This window comes from Aquarana catesbeiana, linkage group LG05, assembly GCF_042186555.1.
Source record: "Aquarana catesbeiana isolate 2022-GZ linkage group LG05, ASM4218655v1, whole genome shotgun sequence".
NCBI classification, from domain to species: Eukaryota; Metazoa; Chordata; class Amphibia; order Anura; family Ranidae; genus Aquarana; species Aquarana catesbeiana.
The window spans coordinates 602,206,002-602,233,052 of record NC_133328.1 but is presented as its reverse complement, the minus strand read 5'-3'; the positions used below and the strand labels follow the sequence as shown (position 1 = coordinate 602,233,052).

Here is a 27,051-nt window from a genome sequence, read left to right as displayed (position 1 = left end):
CAATGAGATTGGCTAACAATTTATGGCAGTAGCATCATATATTATATCAATGGAAGCCAGGTTGCCCACTCCTGCACAATAACATCCCGTAGACCAGAGATATACTCATACTGCAAGCGCTATGACCAATTCAAGTCTACGGAATGTTAGCACGCAGGTGGGTAGTCTCTAGAATTTTAGTGGTCGAGCTGCAGACAACACAAGAGGCCATCGCAGGAGTCAAGTAAGTGTTTGTGTGTGTGGGGGGATCCCAGCTGTGAATGTTTAGGGGGCGAGGGAGGGGGACTCTGAGGTTTTTGTAAAAACCTGAATTTGTCCTTTAAAGTGATTACACAGCTGTTGCACAAGCCAGGACAGCATTAAAAATGAAACGTGTGGTTTATTATAGGAGGTTCCATTAATCCATACAACATAAATATGTTTGGTCACAATTTCCAGTTAATATAAGTAATTTTACATATTGCATTACATAGTAAAAAGTCTACAAAGACATCAGTGTTGCACTAGAAAAAAAAAAGTTCCCGGTGCAAGAAATAATTCTGCAGCACTATTAAACAAGCTTAGTCTACCAGCCTAGCTGCAGCAAGAACGAGATTTCCTAACAGACATCTAAAAACATTACTGGACATCTGACATGTGCGTGACATTTAGGATTAAAATACTAAATATATTTAAGTGTCCTGGGTTTAAAAATTAATAAATACAAAAAAATATATAAAAAATATACACCACTTGAGAGTTGCACTATTGGATTTAAATCTCGCTCTCAAACGTATGCATGTACGTCTTCAGGGAAAGGATCTCTGTGTAGCTGCGATTTGTCTTTCGATAGAAGTCCAGTCCGGTTAACTGTTCAATGTCTTTAACCCGAGCAGTGTGCATTTTTAAAAGTTCCTCCACCCACTTCGATTCATCTTCTGAGTTCTGAGGGAGGGAAATTAGTTTTCTATTAGCTTGGGATGTAGCATTTCAATCATTAAAAATAATAATAGAGGTAGAAAAAAATAAATGAATAATTATATTATATAATATATTAAATATATACATATACATACATACACAGTATCTCACAAAAGTGAGTACACCCCTCACATTTTTGTAAATATTTTATTATATCTTTTCATGACAACACTGAAGAAATAATACTTTGCTACAGCGTAAAGTAGTGAGTGTACAGCTTGTATAACAGTGTAAATTTGCTATCCCCTCAAAATAACTCAACACAGCCATTAATGTCTAAACTGCTAGCAACAAAAGTGAGTACACCCCTAAGTGAAAATGTCTAAATTGAGCCCAATTAGCCATTCCGCCCCCCCCCCCCCAATGTCATGTAACTCGTTAGTGTTACAAGATCTCAGGTGTGAATGGGGAGCAGGTGTGTTAAATTTGGTGTTATTACTCTCTCATACTGGTCACTGGAAGTTCAACATGACACCTTATGGCAAAGAACTCTCTGCGGATCTGAAAAAAAGAATTTTTGCTCTACATAAAGATGGCCTAGGCTATAAGAAGATTGCTAAGACCATGAAACTGAGCTGCAGCACATTGGCCAAGACCATACAGTGGTTTAACAGGACAGGTTCCACTCAGTACAGGCCTCACCATGGTCAACCAAAAAAGTGCACGTGCTCAGCATCATATCCATTGCTGCCACCATTGCTGCAGAGGTTGAAGGGGTGGGGGGCCAGCCTGTCAGTGCTCATACCATACGTCGCACACTGCATCAAATTGGGTCTGCATGACTGTCGTCCCAGAAAGAAGCCGCTTCTAAACAGAATACACAAGAAAGCCCACAGTTTGCTGAACACAAGCAGAATAAGGACATGGATTACTGGAACCATGTCCTGTGGTCTGATGAGACCAAGATACATTTATTTGGTTCATATGGTGTCAAGCATGTGTGGCATCAACCAGGTGAGGAGTACAAAGACAAGTGTGTCTTGCCTACAGTCAAGCAGGGTGGTGGGAGTGTCAAGGTCTGGGGCTGCACGAGTGCTGCCGGCAATGGGGAGCTACAGTTCATTGAGGGAACCATAAATGCCAACATGTACTGTGACATACTGAAGCTGAGCATGATCCCCTCCTTTCGGAGACTGGGCCGCAGAGCAGTGTTTCAACATGATAACGACCCCAAACACACCTCCAAAACGACCACTGCTTTGCTAAAGAAGCTGAGGGTAAAGGTGATGGACTGGCCAAGCATTTCTCCAGACCTAAACCCTACTGAGCATCTGTGCGGCATCCCCAAAACGGAAGGTGGAGGAGTGCAAGGTCTCTAACATTCACCAGCTCTGTGATGTCATCATGGAGGAGTGAAAGAGGACTCCAGTGGCAACCTGTGAAGCTCTGGCGAACTCCATGCCCAAAAGGGTTAAGGCAGTGCTGGAAGATAATGGTGGCCACACAAAATATTGACACTTTGGGCCCAATTTGGACATTTTCACCTAGGGGTGTACTCACTTTTGTTGCCAGCGGTTTAGACATTAATGGCTGTGTGTTGAGTTATTTTGTGGGGACAGCAAATTTACACTGTTCTACAAGCTGTACACTCACTACGTTACATTGTCATTTCTTCAGAGTTGTCAAATGAAAAGACAGAATAAAATATTTACAAAAATGTGAGGGGTGTACTTACTTTTGTGGGATAATATATATATATTGATGTCACAGGCACTCATCAACATTGCCAACTATGTTCGCCCTATTCCACCCACTTCTTCCATTTATAGAAGCCAGATTATTGCTCCCATCAATAAAATACGATCTATGAATGAAGGACAAGTGGATGAATGAACTAAAACTGTAGCCATCATCACAAGAGACACTTCCCATTGATTAGAATTACCATCTCTTGTGCAGATTTTTTTTTTTTTAGTGTTTTGACCAAACTTAGCCTTTAACAAATTCCAACCACCTTAAGATCACAAACAATTGAATGCAGCATTTCTTTTAAGGTGGTTGACTTTGATGGTTGACTGCCTTAAAGCGTCATTAAACCCACATCATAAAAACGATCAATAAATGGTGCATTACATGCTGTTCATACTCACTCCTCGTTGATCCTGCTGTTCTCTATCTCCCTCTTCTGTTCATGTCCCCAATTCAGCTAGGGATTTTGCAGCTGTGATGGCAACTCTGCACATGGCCAGTTTTCAGTGAGTTTCTATGCTGGGCATTTCCTCCCTATCACATCTGAGCAGCCCATGTGACTATAGAGTCACACGTGTGGGCGTATACACAGTAGTAAATGACAGCCCACTCCCTCCCTCCTCCTCCATGCACACTAACCAGATAAATACAATGGGGGTGGAATCCTACATGTAGATTAATGGTGGCTGCACCTCCCTCTTATTCTAAGACACAGGTTGGAGGGACATGACAGCCTGTGACTGGCATAAATCTGGCCACACCATGTTATTTCAACAGGATTATAAAGATTTGATTTCAAATATATATATATTTGTATGCCAATTTAAAACAGTTTATTGATATATTTTTTTTTTACTCTGTATTCCAAAGGCTGTTTTTTATTTTTTATTTTGAACATGTGACCAGCTGCATAGGACTAGAAGCTCTTCCTGCCTATGCTTCCCTGCAGACAGAAAAAGGTACTTGGTAATTACAGTGCCAACATCCACATACAGAAATAGAAGGGACAATGTAAATTAAACCGCGTGTGTTTGGTATCACTTTAAAGCCAAACATCCTTGATTTTAAATTGAAAAATTGGCATGTGGGAGAAAGAGAAGCTCCCAATGCAATACTCTACGCCTCTCCAGGGCTGACCCAGTGTTCTGCATTAAGATGCCCCCTGGGGGCCTGCATGGGATCACTGTAATCTTGAACAGTAAGGTACTCCCATGGGATTACTGGAGTGCAACGCTGTGCAGGAGTAAGGACTGCCCATTGTGGGTGTGTAGAAGAAATAGAAAGACCAGTGACAAAAAAAAAATGTAGAATTGAAATCAGAACTTAGCAATTTAAGGCTTCATGTGGGGGCTGTGTTTGCATGCACGGGGATGTACAGATGTTCTGTATATCCCCGTGCAGGTAGTCCCATTCATATCAATTGGGACACAGCGGCAGACAGTGTGGTTTTGGGGATCCAAATACAGTGGAGAATATATTTTATCCCCTGCAGATATTGTAAGTTTGCCCACTTACAAAGAAATTAAGAGTCTATAATTGTTATCATAGGTGTATTTTAAATGATAGAGACAGAATATCAACCAAAAATCCAGAAAAAACACATGATACAAACGTTATACATTGATTTGCAGTTTGGTGAGTAAAAGAAGTATTTGATCCCTTACCAACCAACAATAATTCTGGCTCCCACAGACTGGCTACAGTATGTGCTCATGTGGTACAGATTAGTCATGTTTAATTTAAGAAGGTGCTCCTAACAACAACTCATTATGTGTATAAAAAGACTCCTGCCCACAGAATCTCTTCCATTCAAACCTCACTATCATGGGAAAGACCAAAGGATGTCAGGGACAAGATTATAGACCTGCACAAGGCTGCAATGGGCTACAAGACTATCAGGAAGAAATTTGGTGAGAAGGAGACAACTGTTGGAGCGATTGGAAAGAATACAAAATAATCATCAATCCCCCTTGGTCTGGAAAAGTGAGCGATCAGCCCAGAACTACATGGGAGGAACTTGTGAATGATCGCAAGGCAGTTGCGAAACAAGGGTTTCTCCACCAAGAACAAAGTCATGTTTTGCTTGGGGATCAAATACTTATTTTACTCACTGAACTGCAACTCAATTTATAACATTTATATCATGTTTTTTCTGGATTTTTGGTTGATATTCTGTCTCTATCATTTAAAATACACCTATGATAAAAATGATAGATTCTTAATTTCTTTGTAAGTGGGCAAACTTACATAATCTGCAGGGGATCATATAATTATTTTCCCCATTGTACACCTGCACCCACACAGATGTCAGATTGGGAACAGCGGCTAATGTCCCAACTGACATGAAAGGGGCTACCTGCATGGGGATGCATGGAACACTTATGCTTCCCCATGTGGGAAAACATGGCTCTTGAGGGGGTGTATGCTTAGGCATGTTCTTAAGTACACCCGTGTGAATGAGGCTTAATGGTTCACAAAAGACAGCACAAGCTAGAAATGTTCATTAAGTGTTATTAAATCCCTAAACAAACCAATGCTGCTTTTTTTAGCGTTTCCATTTACATTCTGCCTACTAGAACATGCACAGTCTATGCTAAATTCAAAGCATGCCTATGGCGATAACGGTCATAGTTGCCAGTGTGTGTCAGCTCTCATCATTTTTCCGGCTCTCATACAGCTGCTGTCATAGCTGATCATATGTGCAGCACATTGGCCAATGCAGATCTAAGTTTAAGGTAGGGCACTCTTTGGCGGGCATTGGGATTTGCCAAATAAAGTTTCGGAGGTAGGCAAACTTTTCATTTTTGAACATCCAAGGCCATCTAACAAGAATAGAAATGCGTTTTTTAGTTATTGCAATGGATAGAAGACTTTAGTTCTGTTTTAAGGAACTGTATCTATATATGTGTTTGTAGCCCCCTGTCCCTAAAAATGGGGCTAAAGTGTAAATTTAGTTTTTGGCTGAGCTGTAAACAGCTCGGATTTGATTGTATATTCGGTTCTGTTCTAAACTTGTTTGAGTTGTGCATTTCTCACTGTTGCCAGTAGGTGTCACTGGTACCACAGGACAGTATGAGAATTTCAACTAGGTTGAGCTATGTAATGAATATTCTTTTTCTAGAAACAGCCCAGTAGGAGGTTCCTGGCCGCTGTGCATTCTGTGAAGGGGTATTTATTGGACAGAGGACATGTGCTCTAAGTCAGTTCGTTACCTCGGGGCCCGAGGGTGTGTTGCTACAAGCTCTGCAAGTAGGCCCAGAAGCCTGACTGGGGCCTACTAATCCTGAGTCGGTCCTTAGGCTGTCTTGCCTGTGTGGAAGAAGCCGAGCCAAGCTGAGGAGATCCAGGGGAGGACCGTTGCTGGAGAGAGCCAAGATGAAGGCTGGTCTCTCAGGAGGGCCTGGTGACTCGTTTGGAGGACGCACTTATATCTAATCCTGTTTGCAGTATCGGCAGGTCGGCTTAAAGGTTCTGGTACTGTCAAGCTGTTCTACAATCTAAATTAGGTAACTAGCTCCTGGCTTCCAAGTCTGTGAGAGAAACTTATCCAAGAGTGCTACTGGCTGCCAAGTCTGGGAGAGAGGCTCATCCAGGAGTTTTACTGGCTGCTAAGTCTGTGAGAGAGGATTGTCCAGACATTCTACCAGCTGCTAGGTCTGCTTGGGAGACATATCCAGGTATCCAAGATCTTCTAAAAGAAAGCTGTTTTGCCTTTGGATTCAAGGAGTCTGTAAGTGATCTGCAAAAAGGGTATCTGAAACCTCCCCTAACCCTTTCTCCTACTACTTCTCCAAAGTTCTCATTAAAGCATTAAAAAATACTTAAAGTGGGGGGCAGGAGGCGGAGCCTAGCGGAGCAGACATGCATTGTTAGAGCTCCACACCGCTGAGGAGAGAAGAGAAGGACAAAGCGGAGCCTGCAGGCTCAAAAGGTATCCATTTGAACCTTTTTGCCCCAGGGAACAAACTGTGAAAGTTTGGGCAGGAAATATGGTACTGGGAGGAAACCGTGGCAGAAATAAAAATCACCTCACAAAGAGCTCACAGGCACTCACTGCAGCTGAAGCAGCTCCAGTCACCTCACAAGATACAGCATCAGGGCGCTCTCACAGACAGAAAATGTCACAGCAAGACTCTCCATTTGAGTCAGATACAGAACAAATCCTCTCACAAACTTCTCCACAAGACTCCTCAGTATCCCCAATAATATTATTACAATTTGAAAAGATGCTTCATAAGGCTTTAAAACAAACCTCAGACCAAATAACAAAAAGCCTAACCAAAGAAATAAGAGAGCTGGGAAACCGCACCGCAGCCTTACAAAAAAAAAATGGATGAAATTGAAATTACAACCCAAAAAAATATAACAGAATTGGAACAATTAAAAAAAGAGAATTTAATACTTCAAACTAAGCTCGAAGATTACGAAAATAGAGCCAGACGTTCAAACTTGCGCATAAGGGGAATACCTGAAACTGTGACAGACCTGCAATCTACTATTACTGCTCTATTACAAGAACTAAAGCCAGATATCCCTATTGAACGTTTAGAACTGGACAGAGTACACAGAGCCCTCACAGCCAAAAAGAAAGATGGACCCCCACGTGATATAATCACAAAATTTCATTATTACAGAACGAAAGAACACATACTAATTGCTGCTAGAGAAAAAAAGGAACTTAATTTTCAAGGACACAATTATCAAATTTTTGCTGACCTATCCCAACTTACTATTACTAAAAGACGATCCATGAAACCCCAACTAATGGAACTGCAACGCCACAACATTATGTATCAATGGGGCTTCCCCTTTTCAGTCAGATTTAATTACCAAGGTACAATTTACAGAAGCAGATCAGCAGATGAACTACAACAAACCCTTTTAAAATTAAATCTGACAGAACCCACAAGCAGCAACACTCCCACACGCAGAAGAATGGCATCATCTTCACCTTCAGGCAGCACCCAGAAAATTCCAGAACAAAATGGGAATCATCATTCTCACAAAAGAGGCCGTTATGCCACATCATCCATGGACCAAGAAGATTCAATGGACTGACATCCTAATTCCTGATATCTCTTCATTTATTATACTAAGAGATGGTTCTCTATAAAAAAACCTATATTTATAACTGAATGTAACTGCATTCTGATAGTCACACACTGTGTGGGATCATGTTACATTCCAGTTATATTTCTTATTACTTCTGATTCATATAGCCTTAGAATATATAAGTGAAATAAGGAAATTCTTGTTCAGTTATATATTATCAGGTAATAACAATAGATTTATTACTTTTTAGGACAAATATGTTCAATAATCCAGAAGTAATGGAAGCTTTTTCTTTCTTTTCTTAAAACAAATATATTATTACCTAACTAGTTCCTAGAATTATGTTTTTGTTTATTCTAATCTGAAGCAATACAACCTCAATTTTATGAGTTAACATATCTAAACAGTTACATATGAATAAAATATGTAATTGTTTACTCTAAAAGGGTTAAAATCCCAAAATAATTCAAACTATCTTCATCAATACCAAAGTTATTAACAGTACCTTTCTAACTGAATTATTTAGCCTAGGGCAAGACTAACCATATACAACCACCCTGGAATAAATAATTTCAACAAAAACTATATTCTGCACTCCAACTAATGAAACATCATTTTGATGTCTTTTGACATAGCACTTCTCTCCTGTAAGCGGAAGATCCGTGTACCCCCATTAGCCCTCCTCATTTTCCCAACCATATTATGTGGGAGTGTGACGAAGGCACTTATTCCCCTGAGAGAGATATTTATTCTCTTTCACGGGTAAATTGTGATTACTTGCAAAAAATAATTTATACAATGTATCATCTAATCTCATATGTTTTTTGTTTACTCTTTACTCCAGAATTCACTGGGTTCTTTTCTATCTATTCATCTCTTCAGTCCACACAGGTTGATCTGCGCAGTCAGCTCTGCATAACAAAAAGTAAGTCAAAACTATTTGATCTATTGCCATGGCACCACTGAATATACTTTCCCTGAATGTTCAGGGAATAAATGTCCCTCAAAAAAGGACCAAAGCCTTCCGTACTTTCCATAACAAGAAGGCTCACATAGTATGCCTCCAAGAAACACACTTCACCAAAGATTCTACTCCTAAATATATTTCTCCTTTTTATCAACAAATTTACACGGCTTCTGCCTGTACCAAGAAAAGGGGAACTCTAATTGCATTTCACCGATCCACACCATTCACCTTATCATCAGAAATTAAAGACCCAGAAGGTAGATACCTGATACTCATGGGTTATATAATGGATACAGCAATCACGGTGATTTCCTACTACGCTCCTAACAAACAACCTACACCATTCCTCTCACATATATTACAAGTGATTAATACACACAAAATAGGAACAGTGATAATGTGTGGGGATTCGAACCAGGTCCTCCTCCCATTTCTAGATAAATCACCTTTTACACCATCCAAAATAACCTCTAGATTACCTTTTTCTCAACTTCTTTCCAAATACAATCTGGTAGATTCATGGAGAGAAAGTAACCCAATGAAAAAGAAATTCACTTATTTCTCGCACCCTCATCAAACCTTCACCAGAATAGATCATATTTTTCTAACAATAGGAATGATACCAGAAATTATTGCATCAGATATAATTCCGATTCCGTGGTCTGACCATAATGCAGTATACACTATTATAGCCTCAGCCATACCAAAAGCGCATGACCCAACGTGGTACTTACCGGACATAATGCTCAAACACCCACTACATCAGATGGCCATTGAACAAGCTTTAAAGGAATACATATCAATTAATAATACAACAGACATCTCCCCAATAACACTGTGGGAAGCTCATAAGCCTGTCTTGCGCGGTACAATACAAAGACAAATGGCACTATTTAAACGGGAACGCAAAAATCTAGCAAAAAAACTAGAACTCAATTTTAATGCAGCCTACATATCATTTCAAGATAATCCATCTCAGAGTACAAAATCTCATCTGGAAAAATCTAGATTGGAATACGATCTATTTCTCACTGAGTCAGTTGATAAATCCCTCAAACGCTCCAAACACAATTTCTACATGAATACAAACAAACCAGGTACATATTTGGCTCGGGCATTAAATTCAACTAACAAATCTTTCAAACCAATACGTTTGAAATTATCAAAAAATTTTACACTTGTAATCCAGTTAAAATAGTCCATAAATTTCACTCACATCTCGCAACTTTATACAAGACAAACAATGAATTTAATCCTACAGAGGCTGAATCCTTCTTCTCAAAAATAACCTTACCTGAGTTATCTCAGAATCAAAAAAGCAGTTTGGATGAGCCTATAACTATAGATGAAGTTGCTAACGCCATAAAAGACCTAAAACTTAACAAAAGACCAGGCCCAGACGGCTACTCGGCTTTATACTATAAAACATTCTCAGAAATACTCTCTCCCATTCTCACTGAAACTTTTAACAAACTTCTAGATGGACATTCTTTTCGGCAAGAAACACTAATGGCAATTGTTTGTATGATCCCAAAACCCCTTTCTGATGACACTTCCTGTGTGAATTATCGGCCTATCTCTCTGTTAAACTTCGATATTAAATTATTAGCAAAAATAATAGCAAAACGCCTCAATAGCATTATAGGAAAATTAATACATAGAGATCAAGTAGGCTTCATGCCAAATAGACAGGCAGGCGATGATATACGCAGGGCAGTGTTATTGGCACATATTGCTAAAAAACAGAAAATCCCTTTATGTTTTCTATCTCTCGATATTAAGAGGGCATTTGACACAGTATCCTGGCAATATATGCAATATTCATTACAAAAATGGGGTTTTGGACCCCACTTTTTAACATGGATCAAAGCATTATATAATAAACCCAAAGCCTATATAAAATATGCTGGATACAAATCTGAAGCCTTTAATATCGAAAGAGGTACCCGACAGGGTTGCCCATTATCTCCCTTATTATTTGCCCTTATACTCGAACCCATGGCCCAATATATCAGAACAAACCAAACTATAACTGGCATTGAAGTAGGAGGTATTACACACAAATTATGTATATTTGCAGACGATATATTACTTTTTCTATCATCACCACAGGTCTCTGGTCCTAACTTAATACCAGCTCTTGATGGATTTGCAGCCCTATCCGGCCTTATGATTAATCCTAAGAAATGCCTAGTGCTTAATATTTCACTCAAAAACATGGAATTGATCCCGGCTAGGGCTGCACTCCCATTCACATGGGCAGAAAAATCAATCCCATATCTTGGAATTCATTTAACAGCCTCTCATTCTGACTTATTCTCAACCAATTATCCTCCTGTATTAAGACAGATCACAAATCTAATAAAACAATGGTCGCAACTTCCTTTATCCTGGATGGGGAAGATTAATGCAATCAAAATGACTATTCTACCCAAATTGCTTTATCTATTCAGAGTCCTCCCTATTCCAATTCCTTCCTATTTTTTGAGAATAGTACAAAAAAGAGCAACTTCGTTTATATGGGGCTCTTCTAAACCACGTATACCTATACACACACTACATCTTCCCAAAAATAAAGGAGGCCTGGGATACCCTAATTTTACTAACTACTACAGAGCGGCACATTTGGCCAGTCTGTCCAAATACCATGCAAAACAGGAAATCCCATTATGGGTATTTATAGAGGCTTCAGAAAATGACCCTCTATTAATATCAAATTTATTATGGCTTGATCCTAAAGACCGCTTTAAAATTCATAATCCCATAACTAAACACTTCTTATCTCTCTGGGATAAACTAAAAACCAAATATCAGTTACAATCTCCACACAATCCTCTCCTTTCTTTTATCAGAAATCCGGCCTTTTATCCGGCATGGATCTACCCAAATTCTTTTAAAGCTTGGACAACATCAGGCATTCAGACACTAAATGACTTCATAGCATCTAAATCATTCCTTTCATTCCCATCGCTTAGAGAAAAATATGATCTACCAAACTCTGAGATATTTAGATATCTCCAAATCAAAAATTTCTATACACCATTCCTAAAGGGGGATACACCATTATCCCAATTATCCATTTTTGAATCAATCTGTACAAAAGATCCATTTGCTAAAGGTACAATTTCATCACTTTATAATCAATTATATGGAGTACCAAATCTTAATAGACCCTCTTACGTTCAGAGGTGGGAGGAGGACCTGGGACGAACTTTAGAAGACACGGACTGGTCTAACATATGGCTCACATCTAAGTCATCTTCACCCAACATCTTAGCACTGGAGACAAATTATAAAGTCCTAACTCGCTGGTACCTTGTACCCGCTAGAGTGGCAAAATATTCACCTAATACCTCAGCTCTTTGTTTTCGAGGATGCCCAAAAATAGGCACATATTTACACATATGGTGGACGTGCCCAGTAATCCAAACCTTCTGGAAGGAAGTCTTCGTGATTGCATCTAAAATATTTAAAAAAATAATACAACCAGATCCATATTTAACTTTACTTAATCTAAAACCGGAATGGTTAACACTCTCTCAATTCAAACTTATGATCCAACTAATAACGGCTGCAAAACAAACAGTGGCCAAGGCATGGAAATCTCCTACATTGGTACTAGCAGAAACAATTCACAGAATGAATAATACAATGTCCCATGCTAAGATGGTAGCCATCGATCAAAATCAAATTCCAAAATTTGAAAAACTTTGGCATCCTTGGATAAAACAACAGTTCCTGTCAAACTTCAATGACTCTGTCCTGTTGCCATGGTAACAGATTAAATGACTTACAGAGACACCCATTCTAAGGCTTCAAAGAGAACTAAAAAGAATAATAAACTGACGAGCGGGACAACCTTGTGGACCATACCTCTACCTTTCAACCCTTTTTCTTCTTTCTCTTTCCTTTTCTCCACCTTACGATTAAAGCTCATTATCAGAATTTATTTGACCTATATACACTCTACTTGTAAACAATATGTATAGTAGGTATAAATCATTTAAATACCTACAAAAGTAACTAAGGAAATGATATATATCTTTAATTTAGGTTTGCGTGAACCCAATGTTTAATATTTGAAATTTCATGATATTTACCTATATAAACCCTACTGTAAAACAATGAGCTTACTTTATAGATCCTTGTAAACTTACTTTATGTATCTTTATAACATTGTATACTCAATAAACTTCTTTTGACAAGGAAAAATACTTAAAGTGACTGGCGCCTAAATTCTGTTCTAACTTCCCATTATAGCCATGGACTCAGCCCTGGGGTGAATGTAAGCTCGCTCCCTGTCGCTGGAGGTACCTCTTTGCTTTGCTATGTTTTTGTTTTGTTTTTTTTTAAGTATAGAAGAGGGCTTTGGGGTCATTTATTTTTCAGTGGTGTAGATCCCAAAAGAATCAACACTACCAAAATTCTGGAAACTAGCAAATGGCTGTGGCTGAAATCAACAAAATTGCCTTGAATGAACAATAATTGTACTTGATACATCATGATTTTCTATGGTTTGTAATCTAGGGCACAGATACCAAACAGACTAACTGGGGATGTGATTTTGGTCCTGTGATAATATCATGTAAAGATATATGATAACATTACTAAAACAGTGATATCCTTCAACAAGCATTTAGCAGTGACTATTACTACAAAATGGAAGATCTTCAAGTTCTCATGCAAAAAGTGGCCTTCAAATGTCCAAAGGGAAATAGAATGTTGGAAAGTCTTCATTGCCCACAGAACCCCATCATGTTTTTTTTTCTTTATTCCTACCACAAAAGAACAAAACGTTTAAGGGTGGAATAAAGAGTTTTCCCAAAAAAACCAAGTCAAGAAGTCTCAGAAACTTCTAAACTTTCTGCTAATGTTGCTGTTGAAATTAAAGTGGAAGTTTACTCTAATACTAAAATCTCTAAATCTACTGGCATCTATAATCTAAGACTAACCTATCTAGCCCTGTAAAGAGCCCTGTAAAGAAGAAATCGCTATACATACCTTTTCTGAAGCCACTCCAGTTCAGTCTCCAGCGGCGGAAGCTCTGCAAAAGATACAGCTGAAAAAGTCTGGGAAATGCCTGGGAAGTGACATCACCCATAGACTTATTATGGGGCTTCCATTGTCGGCTGCCTCCTCTGCACCTGCCTCCACAGAGAAGCCGCCGCTGGCAGCTCAGCGTCAGACCGAACCCAAACGGCTTCAGAAAAGGTATGTATAGGGATTTCTTCTTTACAGGGCTAGATAGGTTAGTCTTAAATTGTGGATGCCAGTAAATTTAGAGATTTTAGTATTAGGGTGAACTTCTACTTTAAAGGGTTCCTACAGCCATGGAGGGTTTTTTTTTCAGAATTTTAAGATCATCATTGACATATGTGGGCAACAAACATCATCAACTCCATATTTAATGCCTATACAGAAACTTTGAATGTCTAAAGCTGAGTACACATTATAAGAAAAAATCGGGCAAACGATCATCTGGTTTTCCTCGATGTTTCACAGCAAGTCAGAACCAGGGATGGAAATAGAGTACAAAAATTCTTGTACAACAAACGCTTTTTTTTGTTCGTTTATGGTGTCTGATCATAAGCAGTCTTTTGCATTGTATGAAAACAGTACACATTAAACAAAAATTGTTTGTTTTGTTCACGTACGGGAATAATTTTGGAGTTTGTCCCTTTGGAAATCTTCATTTGGAAAGTCCGAATCAGATGGTGAAAGTTGTGTACACGCTATACAGAAATTGAACAAACATCCCTCGTACAGGATTTTCTCAGTGTGTACCCAGCTTTAACTGCAGCATGGTGCTTTTATGTATAGGTAATCTATGGCTGTTTACCACAAACCCTTTATGATTTTTAGTTAATGTGTATATATAATGTTTCACTATGCCTTGTTCATATATGTTCATCCAAGCTGAGGGTTTTATTTATTTATTTTTTAAATGGGATCAATTCACTTTACGTCCTTAAAGGATTAGTTCACTTTTACCAAAAAACTGCCTATGACCAGGACTTTATGTCTCTGATCTCCATCCCTACCTACCATCAATTTTTGTTTTAGGCTCCCCTTGCTTTTCTCCCCTTCTCCCCCATTATCCACCTCTTTGGCCCATTACGTGATGTCATCCACCATAACCCCTCTTTCAGATTGTTCCCCTTATTGTCTACAGTAGTTTTACTTGTCTTTGTGTAGCTTTGATCAAAGTTAAATAATGCCCATGCTGTAGGTGTAGGCCATTTACGTACTGTACTTCCAAAAGCCTGGAAAAAAACTCCCAGAGATGGCATCATCCCATCCTATCTTCTTCCTAGGATATTGCCAAGACACTCCTTGACAATTAAAACCCCCTCACATGCGCTCTCTAATCCCCTGTTGCTGTAACTCCGAGCTCATCAATACTGCAATGGAGGAGATAATGGGCCGCACATGTGTAGGGGTTTGGGAGCTATGCTTGTGGGGGTAAGCAGTAATGGCTGGGAGTGTCTTAGCAAAAAGGCAGGATGGAAAGATGCCATCTCTGGGTGTTTTTTGGCCAGGCCTCAGGTGGTACGTAAATGGCCTAAACCTATAGTAAGGGCATTGTCCAACTTTAGTCAAAGCTGCACAGTTTGTTTTTATCTACAGGTGCCCCTTACCTGCATAGGCAGTTTTTTGGTAAAGGTGAACTAACCCTTTAGGGAACCTTGTCAGCCCATTCAAAATGATTAGGTTGCATAAGTGTGAACGCAATGCATAGTGTGGATGGGCCCTTAACTGGACTTGTTTTGAATGTGACTAATACTAGCTATACCATGACCTAGATAAATCAGAACCTCCACAGACATGACTTGCAGTACTGGCTTTCTACAAGTACGTTTTCCTGAGGTTTGACCAGGTTTTTTAGTGTGGCTCAATTTCCTTCCTATGCCCCAAAAATAGAAATAAAATAAAATCTAAAGATGCAGTTTTATGACTTTTGGCTGTAAGTCCTTCAATGACATAAAATGACAGCTGAAAGATACAACCGCTGCAGAATTATTCAGCAGAATGAATATGAGATAAGCCTGCGCAATCACACCAGCCAGGCATTTATGTCAAAGTGCATGTAAAGCCTAAAGTTTTGGCTAGAGTAGGGAAAGGTTAAAAGTTCTATCAGTTTCCTTTTTTGCTGTTTGTGTCTTTGTGTCACTTCCTGACTTGGACACACAACAGGTAATAAAAGAAATGTCCCCTTAGTAAGAGGAAATTTCCACCATAGACAATTGTCACCAGAACATTTGTGGAAGATTTAGCCCTACCTATTGCACTCATGACAACTCCAAAATTCTCCTTACTTTCTGTCTCAGTGACAATTGTCACCATGACCAATAGAGAGGATGAAGCTCACCAATAGGATTACAGACCACAATAATATAATTTAACGCTTCCCTACTCTATCCAAAACAATGTAAAATAAAAGGCAAAACCTTTTTTTTTTCATTTTGGATGGAGTAAGGGAGAGTTATAACCCCTCTCAGGGACTTTTGCCATCTGTGTCCCATGGGGGAGATGTTTCTTTACTTCCTGTCCTATAGGCAAAATAGGAAGGGAAAGGAAATCCCTTCAAAGTGAGAAAATCTCTGGTTGTCAGTAAGGTTATCAGAACTGGTGCCCCCATTAGAAGATGTTCCCTCTATTTCTTTCCCAGGACACCCCAAAATTTGGGATTTTCTTTCACTTCAGTGAGAACAGTAAATATGGCTAATAGAGAAAGTAAATCTCCCTAAGGGGGGGGCACAGACAGCAATAAAAAAAACTGACAAGTGTTTTAGTCCCTCTCTACAACCATATAGAACAATTTTTGCCTTTAGTTATACTTAAAAAAAAAAAATCCAATTTTGCCTTTGCATATACTGTAATACTCTCTGCACATTTCTTGAACCAGCCTTTTATCTGAAGGACACAGCTATCATCTAGGAAAATCTATTCTAGCATCTACCAATCTATTTTTGCTTTATTTTGGTCTATTAAATATGCCATTCAAAATGTGTGTTAGAGCTGTTTAGTGCAAATAATAAAAAAAAAAAATGATTGATTCTGCCAGAATTCTAACACTGTGCTCTGCACGTTGCAGGGTTATCTCAAAACAAATGTATTAGGACGTTTGTTAGGACTATTACCCCCTATGTCAGCGTTCAGGAGAAGGGAAGGCATTCTGTAGTCCTATATAAAAGGACAAGTTTGGGTTTGATTAATGACATTGACCTAACATGCAGCAGCAGTGGGAGAGAGTTATAGCTTCCTTTTTGGTTTGGTCCAAACCCAGCTCTGAACTCGTATATTGTTGGGAAGCACAAGAGGTCTCAATGTCAGACATTTATGGACTGTTCCATGGAGGCGGTACTGAAGAAGGGCGATGGTGTACAAAACAGCATATGTTGGAAGGCGAAGCATGATTAACATCAGACATTTCTGAATTTTTACTTTCAGGTTATCACTGATCCAGGTGGCCTGCAGGAGGCCATTTTGAAGCACCCGGCGAATCAGTTTACACAGCAGGGTGTTTGTAACAAAGGATCATGAATGGGAATGCATCTCCTGAAGAACATTGATACAAAATACTGAAGTCACTCCACTGCCACATCAGTAACTATAATATAGAACACAAAGAAAACCCCCTTGGTTCAGACTTTAGATGCAGATTGATGCTAGAATGATTACTTGTCAAGTCCATTTAGAATAGTAGATTTCCATGCTGCCTGTCCTCTTTTAGGACCTTCAGGCAATACAAACAAAACATCCGTTTTCCGAATCTGAGCAGTCGTCTTTAAGCAGACTGCTCTCACCACATCAAGAGAATATAGTGATTTTTCTTCCATAGAACAGGGTTCTGGAAAAAATGAAGGTAGAACAATATCCTGGTTTAGATAAAAACCTGATACTACCTTCGGTAAAAAGTTAGGATGAGGACGCTATATTACCTTATCCTTGTGAACAATAATAATATGGCTTTTTACAAGAAAAAGCAGCCAATTCTGATACCCTTCTTGCAGCAGATATTGTTACCAGAAAAATAGTTACCTTGTCAAAAAAGGACCAAGGGAATATGTCGTATCGGTCCAAAAAAAGAATGTTTTGCAATGCCGCCAAAAACTAAATTCAAGTCCCAAGGGTTCAGGGGTGACCTAACCAGGGATTAAGCCGTGTTACCCCCTGAATAAAGTTACGACCCAAAGAAGCAAAGCAAGTGGTCGTTGAAATAATACCGAAAAGGCCGAGACCTGTCCTTAGAAAGCACTCAAGGCCAGCTTCATTTCTCACCCCATCTGCAGAAAGTCAAGGATTCTACCTTTGACCTTTTTCCTGGGGTGCAATCCCTGGTTTCACACCAGGAGACATATGCTTCCCAAACTCCATAATATATTTTAATTGAGATTATATATATATATATATATATATATATATATATATATATATATATAAAAAAATAATTATGGAGGCCGGCTCCCTTGCATTAACCAAGATAGAAACCACTGAACCTGACAGCCCACGTTTCTTCAGAGTGTGGGTCTCAATAGCCAAACCATTAAATTTAGCGTTTGTAAAGTAGGATGAAATACCGGACTTTGGGAAGGTCTGACCGTGGCAATAGGGTCCATGGGTCCCCTACTGTCATCTTTATGATCACTGCATGCCAAGATTTCCTGGGCCCCACTGGAGGCAACAAGAATCACCGACTTCCCTTCCTGCTTGATCCTTCGAAGAAGTCGTGGACGCAGGCAGAATAGGAGGGAATGCATAAATCAGTGAGAACCGATTCCACGGGAATATCAAGGCATCTGTTCCGCATGCTAGCGGATTCTTTGTTTTTGACACAAAGTTGTCAATTTCTTTGTTGAACTTGGACGTAAACAGATCTATGTCTGGGATCCCCCATCTTTGACATATTGTCAGAAAGATATAGGGGTGAAGGAACCATTTTCCCGGGAGCAACTGCTGGCGACTCAAGTCGATTTTCTATTCCTAGAATGAAGACCGCTGATAGGCAAAGTATATTGTTTTCTGCCAAAGATAGCATATGATTCACCTTTCTCTGGGCCACACAACTTCTTGTGTCCCCTTGGTAATTCTAGGCCATTGCTGTGGCATAGTCGGATTGAATCCTGGCAGGACAATACCGTAAAATGAACATTCAGGCCCTCAGAACCAAGTGCTCTGCCTGAATTTCTAGAATGATAATGGGCAAGGTCATTTCTGATCTAAGCCACTTCCGTGGTAACTGAAGGAAGGATTTTCCTATTTGCAGGTTTTTGGATATTAACCATAAACTGAGTCTCCGTTGTACCCAGCCTACAGTACCCGGTATTTCCAGGTGGTCCATCCGGGTGCTAACCAGGCCCAACCCTGCTTAGCCTCTAAGATCAGACGAGATCAGGCGCTTTCAGGTTGATGTGTCCGTAGGCTTTGGAGTCAGACACATTGGGAATCTAGAGCTTGAACCCTTTGTTCCAAGCCGATAGGAAAATGTTTTGCAGCAATCTCGAATGAAACTGAGCATAAGGAACGGCCTCGAATGAAGCCACCATGTTTCCCAACAACCTCATGCAACGTTGAATAGAAGAATTCATCTTGCTTCGACCACCTAAATCAGTTCCTTTATGGCGCTGATCTTTGCCTGGGGCAAGAATACCTATTTCTGGGTGTACCTATGATCAGACCCAAGTATCTTAGCCCTTTTCATGGTTTTAAAGAAGATTTTTCCTAGGCTGAGAAACAGACCTAGATATTCCAGGTAGTTGAATGTGGTGACCATACTTTGGTCTAAGCGGGCTACCGACTGGACTATCAAGAACGGATCGTCCAGGTAAACCATAATCGTTAACCTTGGGCCCCTAATCTGGCTAGAAGAGGGGCCAGAACCTTTGTAAACACTCAAGGTGCAGTAACTAGACTGGAAAGCAGAGCTACACACTGAAAAATGAAGATTTTCCACCTTGAAAAATAGAGAATACTAGTGAGCAAGGAAATGGGCATTTGGAGGTATGCATCTTTGATGTTGATTGACACCAGAAGTTTTCCTCCTTGTAGGATGGAGATAACTGATTGGATTGACTCCATGCGAAAAAAAGAGTGATTATATTCAGGAATTGAATTTAGATTTTAGAGATCCAGAATGTCCATTTGGATTTAACCAAACTCCAACCTCTGCTCTTACATGGGGGCCACCATGATCACTTTTTGCCAAAAGATGGTCCAATGCTTGAGAGAAAGACTCTCTCTGGATCCTTAGGAACATTTGATCTGAGAAAACGAGGAGACGGGAACTCTTGGAACTCCAGTTTGTACCTTGGAGCTATCGAGGAAGTCAATAGTCATTCGTCTTGACACTCTTCCTGCCAGATCCTTGAGAACTGCAGAAGAATTCCTCCTATTGAGCAAGCGGGGGCGCCTCCTCATAAGAAGGCTTCAGTATCTTGTAGGTTTCCTCCCCCAAGACCTTTTGTCCCTGGGGTTAACCCTTAGGATTACCTTTTGAACCTGATTGCGGAAGCCGTCGTGACTGCCTGGAGGCTGATGCCCCTGGCACAGAAGAAGGAGCAATAAAAATGAAAATACATTTACTCCTTTTCTTAAATGGCAAAAGGGGTACTCTTTCCACTAGAATTTCTTTGGATGTATTATCCAAAAAACATCCCCAAATAGCTGTTTCACCGCAAAAGGAAGACTAATCAGGAGCTTCTGCATGGTGCTTAGCGAAGGGCGCAAGGCCTGAAGAATAGAATCTCTCATAGCAACTACTGAAAACATAAAGCTGACAGATCCTGGGCCTGCTGAGCAGGATAACCTTGAACACCTGTTTAAACTGGTCTCTCAACGATTAAGCAATTACTGTCAGCACAGGCTGAGACACTCAATCTGCTAGAGAAAAAAAGTGTTTTTTTTTTTGTTTTTTTTAATAGGAATTCCAACTTTTTATCCGTTGGATCCCTAAGCATTTGAGCACTGTCTGCCGGACAAGTCAGACTCTTATTCCCAGAGGATATAGCAGTATTAATTGCTGGTATACCCCACTTTTAGTGAATTTTCTCCTCCATATGAGGAAGTGTGAAAAAACTTTTTAGGAGGGAAAATAATGCTTATCTGGGTGATCCTCTCAGATACAAAAAATCTGTCCCAACAATGAATGGACAGGAAAAGGCATGCACAGCTTGAGGAGGCTTTAGCGAACCCAAACACTCAGTTAAGGGTACATAAATGTGGAGCAGACCATTCAGCAAGAAATTGCATCATCAATCCTAAGATTGAAACAGCTGATTCTCCCGCATTTGACACCTCAGAAGAGGAGTCATCAGCCTCACCACGGTCCCCTGAGGGAATTAGTCTTCTCCCGCCCATAGTTCCTCAGTTTGAGGGTCCTGGGCAATGGAAGAGAACCTGTCACATTTTGACCTACAGTGGGATGCGATTAAAGCCGCTAAACTTTTTTTTTTTTTTTAAACCTATAATGGCTGAGAACAAAAGATCTTTTTAGTAAAATAAACAGGGGCTGCAGTGTTGAAAACAGTTGCAAACATTTCATGGCCCTGATGATCATTTTGACCAGCCACCCTCTCTTAGGGGAGGATGCCATTTGTAGAAATGAGTAGGCTTTCCAGAGCTTGAGGGAGACCCTTTTAGCTCTTTTTTGGGGGTGTTTCAACCCCCCGTCTGACCTTAGCCTGATGCACAAAGCAGAGGTACTACCAGAAGAAATCGCATCCACTGCTTGAGCAATAGTCAGCCACTGCCGTTACTATTAATGCTCAGCCTGATGCAAATAGTAAATGTGTCAAATAGGAAAAGCCTGTGTCACTAAAACCTCTTTCATGCTCCTCTTATGTCTCTCTGACAATTTTGCAGCCAACACAAATGGATTTGTTTTTTTTTTAAAAACACACTCCCACGTTGGAGGACACCAATGCCGCGCTAAGCCCTGCCCCCCACCTCGCATCGCGCCCCTCCTTTCTTTTTAAAAAAAAAAGTTTTCCCGAGCAAACATGGGCCTCCGATCCGACGGGATTGGCTTGTGAGTGAGGGACGGCGTGGAGGAGACCTGGAAGCTGCCGCCGAGTAGGGGTGGTGAAAGAAAACGGCATTGCCAATCGTTTTCAGTTTTCCCTTATACTCAGCTTCATGAAGAGGGGAAGAGTTCAGCCCAGGTGGGGGTGTCTGGGGGAATCAAAACCCCCCAAACTTACTGGAGGTCTGCCTGCTAGCTGGAGGAAAAAGTCTGCTGCTTCTGTGACACAGCGCGATCTCTGAGCAAAGCACGAGAAGGTACATGCTCAATACAGCCCCCAGTGGTGACACTTAGGCATGACAACATTTACTTTAAAGGAGACATTTCATAAGAAAATTTTAAAGGTTCATTAGAAAACTCCACTTCCCTTTCGCGCCGCAGGGTTTTCTGTGGTAAAACCAACAGACCCTATCTTCACCCTTCACAATGGGTTCCGTTAACAAACCTTCAGGAACCGGGAACCCTCGGGGAACCCACAATCCTGGACCTGTAATAGCACCCCGCCAGTGAAACTATATGGCCTTAATACCAAAAGTACTGGATCCCGGGGTCCAGCTCTCTAAAAAGAGAAGCGTTTACAAGCAAAACGTTGTTTCTTCAGATACGAGGCACGGGCACCATTCAATTTGGCCTAAAAGACACTTTGAATGAATCCGGCTGCATAGCTAGCCACAGCAAGGATTGCTCCAGGGGAGCTCAGCACAGCTTCACTCATGACCAACACCTTAGACACTGGCAAAAAAACTGAGATGCTCCCGGTATGGGAGGGGTTATATAGGGAGGCAACTTCCTGTTTAGGGTGTGCCAGTGTCCAGCACCTGAAGGTGGATTATAACGCATAGTAATTACTATGGCTGTGTCCCGTGATGTACGATTAAAGAAATTAGGGCCAATGATGAAGGCCCCCCCCCCTTTCTCCTGGAGCCCAGCGAACATTTAGAACACTTAGGAAGGACTTGCATAACATATAATCTCTGCTCTTATTTTATGTGCTCTGTACTATTCTTTTAGTTTTCTATGTTAGTTTTCTACTTTCTTTGTGAATAAATAAGGGCATCTGCTTCATTGAGCATTGTGTTTATTTTTATAGCCAATATTGTTGTTATATAATCACCATTAATATTATTAGAGCTTTGATAGACTAGCTAATTATAGGAACAGACAAGATAATACATAATTATAATTTAAATATGGGGAATCCAAAAACCATTCCCTATTTAATTTTATATATGTAGTACAGTGACTGAGAATTGAAAAGGAGACATGTTACAGATAGGATTCCCATGTGAAATAAAGGAACAGAAAGCTGGAAAAAAATAAAACTAATGTAGCCACCACATCTAGAGACTGGTAAGCTGCAATATGTTCTTAGGTTTGGATACACATTTAATTTCCCCTCTGAGATAAGCCAGATCAGGTGATTAAATAGGGGATAAAAGTGGTTCAATACGTTCTGAAAAAACTATCTACAGATATTAGTTAGCGGTTGGATGGGTAGGCTTGATCCTACTGCCAAAAGATCATTCCATGACCATGCACATTTTGAACTGGCCATGTGTTGATGCTTATGGTTTCTCAATCCAACGGTAACCTGCCAGTTCGGACAAGATCCCTATGATAGGTTGACCTTGACATGTCTGGAAATGTTGGAGACAGTATAAACACAAACAGTCATTTCCCAAGTCAATTGTAACTTGCCAGATTTGACAAGAGCATCTTATATCTGTTGGTTCCTTAATGGCCTATGAAATGTGCAGGCGATATATAAATAGCAAAAAAATTGTAAGCATAAAATAGAATAGAATAGAAACACAATAAAAAAAAATAATGTACTGGCAAAAAAACAACCTAGAATCTGTCTTCTTAAGGCTCAGCAGTTGTGTGTTGTATGAGGTTGATCATTGGAGGATAGTATTTATATATTCTGTTAAATCTCACATGGGCTTTACTTTCCTCTCTACAGGCTTTTCATTATCCATCTTAAATAAATCAAACAAGTTGTACTGAGACAACATCTGCTTCTCATTCTTGTACGTTTACTCTATTCTGTCCACAAGTCTCACTAGTAAGCGGTACTGCCCTCTGTTTAAGACTGTGCGTGCTTCAAATTTCATGCTATCATTGGTATACTGGAAATTATATCGAACACAAAATAATTGATAATTTTGATGAAAAAATCTGAAGAATTACCAGCACTTACAACCTTTTACCCAGTTAGGCTTCCTTCAGACATGCAGCCAGGAGCAGTAAAAGCAGGAGAATGAGCTGTGAATTAAGGACAATTCTTTGCTTCCTGGACACGACAAAAGTTTAAACCCTCGTCGCAAAACGGCACATTCAGATTAATGGGGCCGCAGCCCAACCATCCTAAAACCATGTGCAATGCACGCGGTTGTGATGGTGCAACCTTTTGGAGTGTTAAAACATGTGGTGAGGTGACATATTGCCTCCCAACCGCCTCTCCACCGTGGGTTGCTTTTCAGAGGGACAGCAAGGGCTGCCGTACGCGAGTAGGAGCTCTTAGGCAGATACCTCTCTGAGAATGAAGGGCAGGGATTAGTCTGCCTGCCATTGGTAGCCAGTGGCGGAAAAAAAGCCAGAACATCCCATGCCTCTGCTATGAGACTTGGAGGTAGGAGGGGGCCTCATCTGGAAGGTTGTTGAAGAAAATTTAACTATAAAGCTTGCAGTGTAGAAGAGCTGACCTTAGATGCATCATAGCTTTATCAGTTTTGTTTAGTGGTCTTGGCAGTGTAGATTTATTGCCACCAGAAATTTTACTACATTCTGTCCGGCCAAATAGCAGAAAGTTTTGATGACCAGCTTATTAAATCCCCTTCCAGCAAAGAAGTGCAGGCCATTTCGGTTTTTACTGTACCCAAATTAATTTTATATCTTTTTTTTGTCATTTAGACAGAATTGCTGAATTTAATAATCATTGAGATTTTTTATGTTCTACTATATAAAAGGAAAAAAGGCCAAACAACTAAAAAAACAAAAGCACCACCGAAATTATCACCTTTTGCATAGTAGATGCCCCACGGTGATCTGATTTTTTGCCACAATTTCTTAGACATTAAACATACCAGTATTGAGGGAGTTAAAACAGGGAGCTTGGAAATGGTGCACTAGATGCATAAAATGTACATGTCATACACAGAGGGATCAGGAGGTGAAGGGGTTAATGTATGGGTCACATACCATGGGCGTATGGAGATTAAGGGGTTCATGTACAGATGTGCAGAATAAGGTAGATGAGGGATTATTATACTGTACAGGTCAGATCAAGGACAGGATGGGGCCAACACAATGGGGCTTATTTACTAAAAGCAAATCCACTGCATACTACAATTGCACTGCAAGTGCACTTGGAAGTGTAGTCACTGTAGATCTGAGGGGGACATGCAAGGAAAATAAACAGCATTTTTAATTGTACACGATTGGATGATAGAAATCAGCAGAGCTTCCCTTCATTTCAGATCTTGCCCCCAGTTCTACAGTGACTGTACTTCCAAGTGCACTTGCAGTGCAATTGTATTGCACAGTGGATTTGCCTTTAGTAAATAAACCCCAGTGTTTCTCAACCTTTTTTCAGTCAAGGCACCCTTTGAAGTTCTGCACAATTTCGAGGCACCCCATTCTAAGGTGTAAAAAAATAAACGAATAGTTTTACATAAGGAAGCAACATCCACACACATAGGACACCTGATGTTAAAAATGATTTAGTCTTCCAAAGCAACTACTGTACACCTTTGCACACTGGTATGAACTAGTAGTTCAATTTTTCTCTTCTCCCCAAGTTTTTTTTCCCCTCGCTCAGCCAATGTGACCCCAGTGCTGACAGAGAGGTGCAAAGGAGTAGCAAACAAGGATGCTGTCTAGGCGCCTGACATCCTCCTTATCAACCAATGACGTAATTGGTTGTTAGGATGCCGGCAACTGAATGGTTGTAATTGTGCACAATGAAATTTTGTGGCTTTGTGTAACTAAATGGCAGGCTTGCTCCACCTGTTGGTTTATGTACAATTTTTGGGCAAATTTTAGGCATTTTGCCAAGGCCTGAAGGCACCCTGGTTGAAAAAGGCTGGGTTAACATATACTGTAGATGGGTGATGACAATGATTCTGGTAATGGTTGTTTTTTTTTTCCAACAGAGTGCTGGCTGTCATTAAGTACTTCATTTTCGTTTCACACAGCATTCACTGTATAAGCTTAAAGTGAAAGCTGCTGCTGTCTCTGTCCTCACTGGACAGATTGATAGCAGCAGGAGCCATCGGCTCCCGCTGCCGTCAATCAAGTCCAGTGTCATGAAAGCGGGGCCGAGTCCTGCTGTCTGTGTCAATGGACGCAGCAACAGGACTCGGGTGCCCCCAGGGAAAGTGGCCCTCTGTGGGGGGACCTGATGAAGGGGAGGAGCCAGGAGCACCGGCAGGGCACCCCAAAAGAAGAGGATTGGGACTGCTCTGTGCAAAACCATTTAACAGAGCAGGTAAGTTAAGTAGAACATGTTTATTATTTTTATTTTAAAAAAAATGCAAACCTTTACAACCCCTTTAAAAGGCCTATATTTGGATTATAGAGTAAATGTATGCAGTAACACCAAGAACTACACAATAATATAAAATATCCTGCTGGTTATTATTGCTACTACAAGTGTGACCCCCTTGTCCTAAACAGGGGCTACTACTATGCAATTTAGTTTTTAGCTGGGCTGTAGTTAGTTCAGACTGATTTATAGTTTTTCACCTGGTTTTTCTCTAAGCTTAAGTTGGCTTGTGATTTCTCACTGTTGCCAGTCACTGGTCATGGTTTGAGATTTCACAAACAAAAACTGAGTTATTAATATTTATGTTTCCTTCAGCCAACCCAGTACAAGTTTTAAGCCACCGGTGCATGCTAGGGGATGGTATAAATATTTGGAACAGACTATGTGCTCACTCTTGCCCTGGGCTGAGGACTGGGGAGCTGCTGCTGGATAGAGCTCCGCTGTTAGGCCCAATAGCCTGTTTTGAGGCCTAAGGTGCTGAAGTGGCCCTGAAGATGTTTGATCTGGACCTAAAGTTGATCTGTAAGTGATCTGCTACAGTATCTGTGACCCCTAACCCTCACTGTTCTGCAATAAAAATTTAAAAAGACCAAAGTGACTGGCGTCCAATATCTTTTCTTGCCCCCCCATTTTAGCCATGGACTCAGCCCTGGGGTGAAATGCTAGCCCTGCTATCCTGTCAGAGGGGTGTCAGAGAGGTGTTAGGCAATGTTTATTTTTTAATAGTCTACCCCATTTAGGATTTGCTGCCTGTAGCAGTGGGAAGACTTAAAATTTACATGAAGGCCTAAAGACATGGGATCTGATATGTAGAAA

At 40.4% G+C, this 27,051-nt stretch overlaps 1 protein-coding gene and 1 pseudogene across 12 annotated transcripts in view; both read right to left on the bottom strand.

The window, feature by feature from the left end:
* Nucleotides 1-359: 359 nt before the first annotated feature.
* ENPP2 (ectonucleotide pyrophosphatase/phosphodiesterase 2) overlaps nucleotides 360-27,051 on the bottom strand; it is a 226,400-nt gene continuing 199,708 nt past the window's right edge. For all 12 annotated transcript variants that reach the window (XM_073632184.1, XM_073632183.1, XM_073632188.1 and 9 more), the window contains one exon: nucleotides 360-924. In XM_073632184.1, coding sequence (XP_073488285.1) covers nucleotides 754-924 — 171 coding nt within the window. In that variant the 3' untranslated portion in view covers nucleotides 360-753. The remainder of the gene's footprint in view (nucleotides 925-27,051) is intronic.
* Nucleotides 18,977-19,092, bottom strand: LOC141146378 (5S ribosomal RNA; annotated as a pseudogene).